This window comes from Egretta garzetta, unplaced genomic scaffold (assembly GCF_000687185.1).
Source record: "Egretta garzetta isolate BGI_Z169 unplaced genomic scaffold, ASM68718v1 scaffold397, whole genome shotgun sequence".
In the NCBI taxonomy this organism is placed as follows: Eukaryota; Metazoa; Chordata; class Aves; order Pelecaniformes; family Ardeidae; genus Egretta; species Egretta garzetta.
The window spans coordinates 10,218,528-10,222,772 of NW_009260493.1; the positions used below are offsets into that span (position 1 = coordinate 10,218,528).

The following is a 4,245-nucleotide window of genomic DNA, read 5'->3' on the forward strand; positions in this document are numbered from 1 at the left end:
GAGGTGCTATTGGATTGAACAACAAAGGGGAGAATGGGTGCTATTCCTGTTACTTTAACCAAGAGATATGAGCTCTTTAGTAAGAGATCACACCTTGATTTCAGCCTAAAGTATCCTTACCCAATTGATGCTTGTGCATGACAAGTCAGGGGCTTTGGCTGATTTGCATTAGGCAGACATTCACAGAATCACAGAATCACAGAATCACAGAATCGTAAGGGTTGGAAGGGACCTCAGGAGATCATCTAGTCCAACCCCCCTGCTAAAGCAGGCTCACCTAGAGCATGCTACACAGGACTTCATCCAGGCGGGCTTTGAATATCTCCAGAGAAGGAGCCCCCACAACCTCCCTGGGCAGCCTGTTCCAGTGCTCTGCCACCCTCAGAGTGAAGAAGTTCTTCCTCATATTCAACTGAAACCTCTCGTGTTTCAGTTTGCATCCATTGCCCCTAGTCCTGTCGCTGGACACCACTGCAAACAGACTGCTTCCGTCCTCTTGACTTCCGCCCTTAAGATATTTGTATGCGTTGATGAGATCCCCTCTCAGTCTTCTCTTCTTCAGGCTGAACAAGCCCAACTCTCTCAGCCTTTCCTCGTAGGGGAGATGCTCCAGTCCCTTTATCATCCTAGTAGCTCTCCTCTGGACTCTTTCTAGGAGAGTTCTTCGTCTTTCTTGAACTGGGGAGCCCAGAACTGGACACAGTACTCCAGGTGGGGTCTCACCAGGGCAGAGTAGAGGGGGAGGAGAACCTCCCTTGACCTCTATGGTTGACAAGTTTTCCAGCAGAGATGTGGCTGACCATACATGGGGACTGAACTCATCATTTTCCATTAGAAATAGCTCCTTCAGAATGTAATTGAGTAGCTGGCTCAACAGTTATGGACAGCAGTGGTCTCGATGTGTTTTGCACTTGCTGTACAGATAAATGGAGACATCCAGTCTGCCTTATTTGTCGGTCCAGCATGGATCTCAAGGCCCTCTTCCACAAAAAGGTGGAGAGCTCTGTTTGCTCTGATGGATTATACTCTCCCATTCTTGGATTTAAATAGAGCTTTAATAAGCTCTTTTTATTTTTTTTTAATTAAAAACCAAAACAAAGCAATGAAAATAAACAGATTAATGGAACCATGAGAAATCTATGCTGGGCAACAAGTACCCGTGACCCTTGAATACACCTGGGTAAAATGTGTATCATATACCAGAGATTATGTTACAACGCATTGGACTGTATAATTTCCCCACACGACTAGCTTGACCTTCCCTGGGTTTTAATAGCTTTGGCTTGATGTCAGCTATCCTATCACTGGTTTTCTTACCTACTTATTTACTTTTAATGCCTTGACCCTGATTGTCTAATGGAACATAGCGCGCTCTCCACTTCTCAAAGTATAAAGAGGAAAATGATTGCTTAAATGTTTGGCCATTTTCTAGCTACCTCTCAGTGCCTGACTAAAAGATGCCAGCAGGAAACAACATTATCGCATTACATGGCTCAGCAGTTTGCTACTCACCCACACGCGAATCAGCCCCCTTGCCTCACTACACTGTGTAGTCAGGCCAAAGCAATAGCAGCTGCTGCAGCCAAGTGGGTTTCTGGCAGAGAGACCAAATGTACCAGACTTGCACCTGTCACAGTGGACACCTTCCACATTAACCTGGAAGAGAGAGAATATTTTAAAAAAAACCAAAAGCAAGCTTTATTTTGAGGCAGTAATAAGAAAAAGAAAATCATTCAGTAATGATAATAACAGGGTGCAGAAAGAAATAAGTGCAAGGAAATATTCAAGGAACTTTCCAGCTTCTTATCATGTGTGTATGCAAACATATATAATTAATGTAATCAAGGCATTTGCATTTGTATCCACTGAGTAGCTCTGAGCAACGGATGCTGGCTTCATAAAAACAGTTGTAAGCACAGAAAAACCAAATGGCACTTTGGGCATGACATGCTCAATAACTGATTGATAAGATAAGAAAAAATATGGCCTTCTGAAATTGCCAGGGTTAATCAAGCCTTTTGTTTAATAGGAATTGGCTTTGACAAGTTAGAATGTTTAAGTTTCAGTACTAAATGTTCTTTTTGAGAAACATATTTTAATGGAAATATTGTAGAGAAATGCTTTCCTCTGTTCGTGATTGTTTTCCACATCATTGAACATTATTAATAAGGCTGAAATATTTCACTGTTGTAATGTCAATGCTTTTATTTTCATTTTTCAATTAGTCCAAATAAAAAGCTATACCAGATAGGGCCAGATACACAATAATTTATGCATAGCCTTTTAAAACCATTTTCATACTGAGACCAAGGTATTTTAAAAAATCACCAATATGAAAGCACTGGTTCACTTTTCCTCCCCCCCCTTTTTTTTCTCTTGAGAATAATGTGAAGAAGCCAATCTAAAAAACAAATTCAACTTTCCAAAGCTTATACAGGAAACCAACATTATCCCCAAGGATTTATCATTTTTAACCCTCATTTCCACATGTAACTCTATCAGCAAATGTGCCTACACTGTATTTAGCTTAGAGTTTGCTGCTTTTTGTCAGGGCTGACAAAGGGGCTCCTAAGCCTTTGAAAGCTCATTTCTGCAGCGATAACAGCAGGTTTAAATGGGAGCGATTACCATTTTATAAAAATCTAACTTCTTCAAGATATAACTCTTTCAAAGAAGTTACATAAAAGGTTAACCAACCCTAGATTTAAATTCAACCTTAAACTTAAATTCTGGGGAAAAAAAAACCCTGCTGATTTAATTAAGTATTTGTCCATTTTCTGTCATAAGTTGTGAATTTTACCTGCTTTGCATTTTGTTTATGTCAATTGCAGTTTCTTATCATTAATCATCAGCTAAATATATACTGTTAATTTGCACTCACAGCAACATAGAAGTAACTATATTAGCCTTAAAAGAATCAACAAAGACACACTTCTATTTAAAAATGCCATAAACTCCATTCTTTCTGCTTAGCGCTTACAAAAGCTACAAGAAAGACATTGGCATACTGGACCTAATCAAGAAAAGGGGCACCAAGATGGTTAGATGGGTTGGAGCACGTCACGTATCAGGATAAGATGAAAAAATTGAGATACTTCTATTTTTCCATTTCAGAGGATGAGATAGGACATATAACACTGATCATGAGGCTGAGTTTTACTCAGACGGTCCATGTGATCAACTTGCTCACTTCGGTTTTCTTATGGTCTCACCATCAAATGAATCAGTGTTTGAGAAATTGAACATGACGTTTTACGTTCAACTACACCAGAAAAACTGGAGGGTGGTCAAGTAGTTTGCACAAAGAGGTTGTGAAATCCCATCCTTGGAAATACTCCCTCAGCAATGTCTTTCAAACAAGGCATTGGACTAGATGACCTCCATAGGTCCCTTCCAATCTAATTTGCTCTACAGTTCCTGCATTGAGTCTAACCTTTAAACAGAGAATTAAGTGACTGGTGCCCATTAAGCAAAAGAACTACCTAGAAATTCAATCATTTAAATTAATCCTTCCATTTTACTAGCTTTGTGTCAATACAGTCTTCGAAAAAGAATGAATCAAAATCACAGAAGGAATCTCTAGAAGTCACTTTTAAAAAACCCCTCCTTGAAGCAGGACTATCACCAATACTAGAGCACATTACCCACACCTCTTTTTAGCCAGTTCTTGAAAACCTCCAAGAATGGGGATTTCACAACCTAATCTGTTCCACTGCTGCATAACCATCCGAGTGGTCTTTTTTCCTAATGTCCAGCCCAAAATTCCGAAGCTGCCATTTGCAGCCTTTGCCCCTTGTCACATCTTTTGATACTATCAGAAAGAACTTGACTCCATCCACTACTCTTTGAGGTGGCTGTAGGCAGCAACTGCGTTTTCCCTTAGCCTCTATTTTTTGGCATACTTTAAAAGAGTCCAGCTCCCTCAGTATATCCTTACAGATCATCTGCTGTAAGATTCTTTCTAGCCCTTCTCTGGATCCTCTCCAGTTTCTCAACAATACTCTTGAATCAGGTCCTAACACTGGACACCATTTCCAAGTGCAGTCTTACCAGCACCGAGTTGAGGGGGATAAAGACTTTCCTCTGATGGTCATGCTCTTCATGATGTCCTGCCCTGCAGCTGCATTGGCCAGGATGATCAATGCATCCAGCTCAGTAGGCAGTTGGCCTTATTTACAATGAGACTACATAGTTGGCTTATATTTGGTTTGCCATTCCCCAAAGCCTGTATGTGCTTTTCAGCAG

General features: G+C 40.5%; 1 protein-coding gene across 1 annotated transcript in view; it reads right to left on the reverse strand.

The window, feature by feature from the left end:
* LAMA2 (laminin subunit alpha 2) overlaps positions 1-4,245 on the reverse strand; it is a 296,182-nt gene that overhangs the window by 119,897 nt on the left and 172,040 nt on the right. Inside the window, exon 24 of the mRNA XM_035899887.1 lies at positions 1,513-1,656. Within this exon, the coding sequence (XP_035755780.1) occupies positions 1,513-1,656 (144 nt within the window). The remainder of the gene's footprint in view (positions 1-1,512; positions 1,657-4,245) is intronic.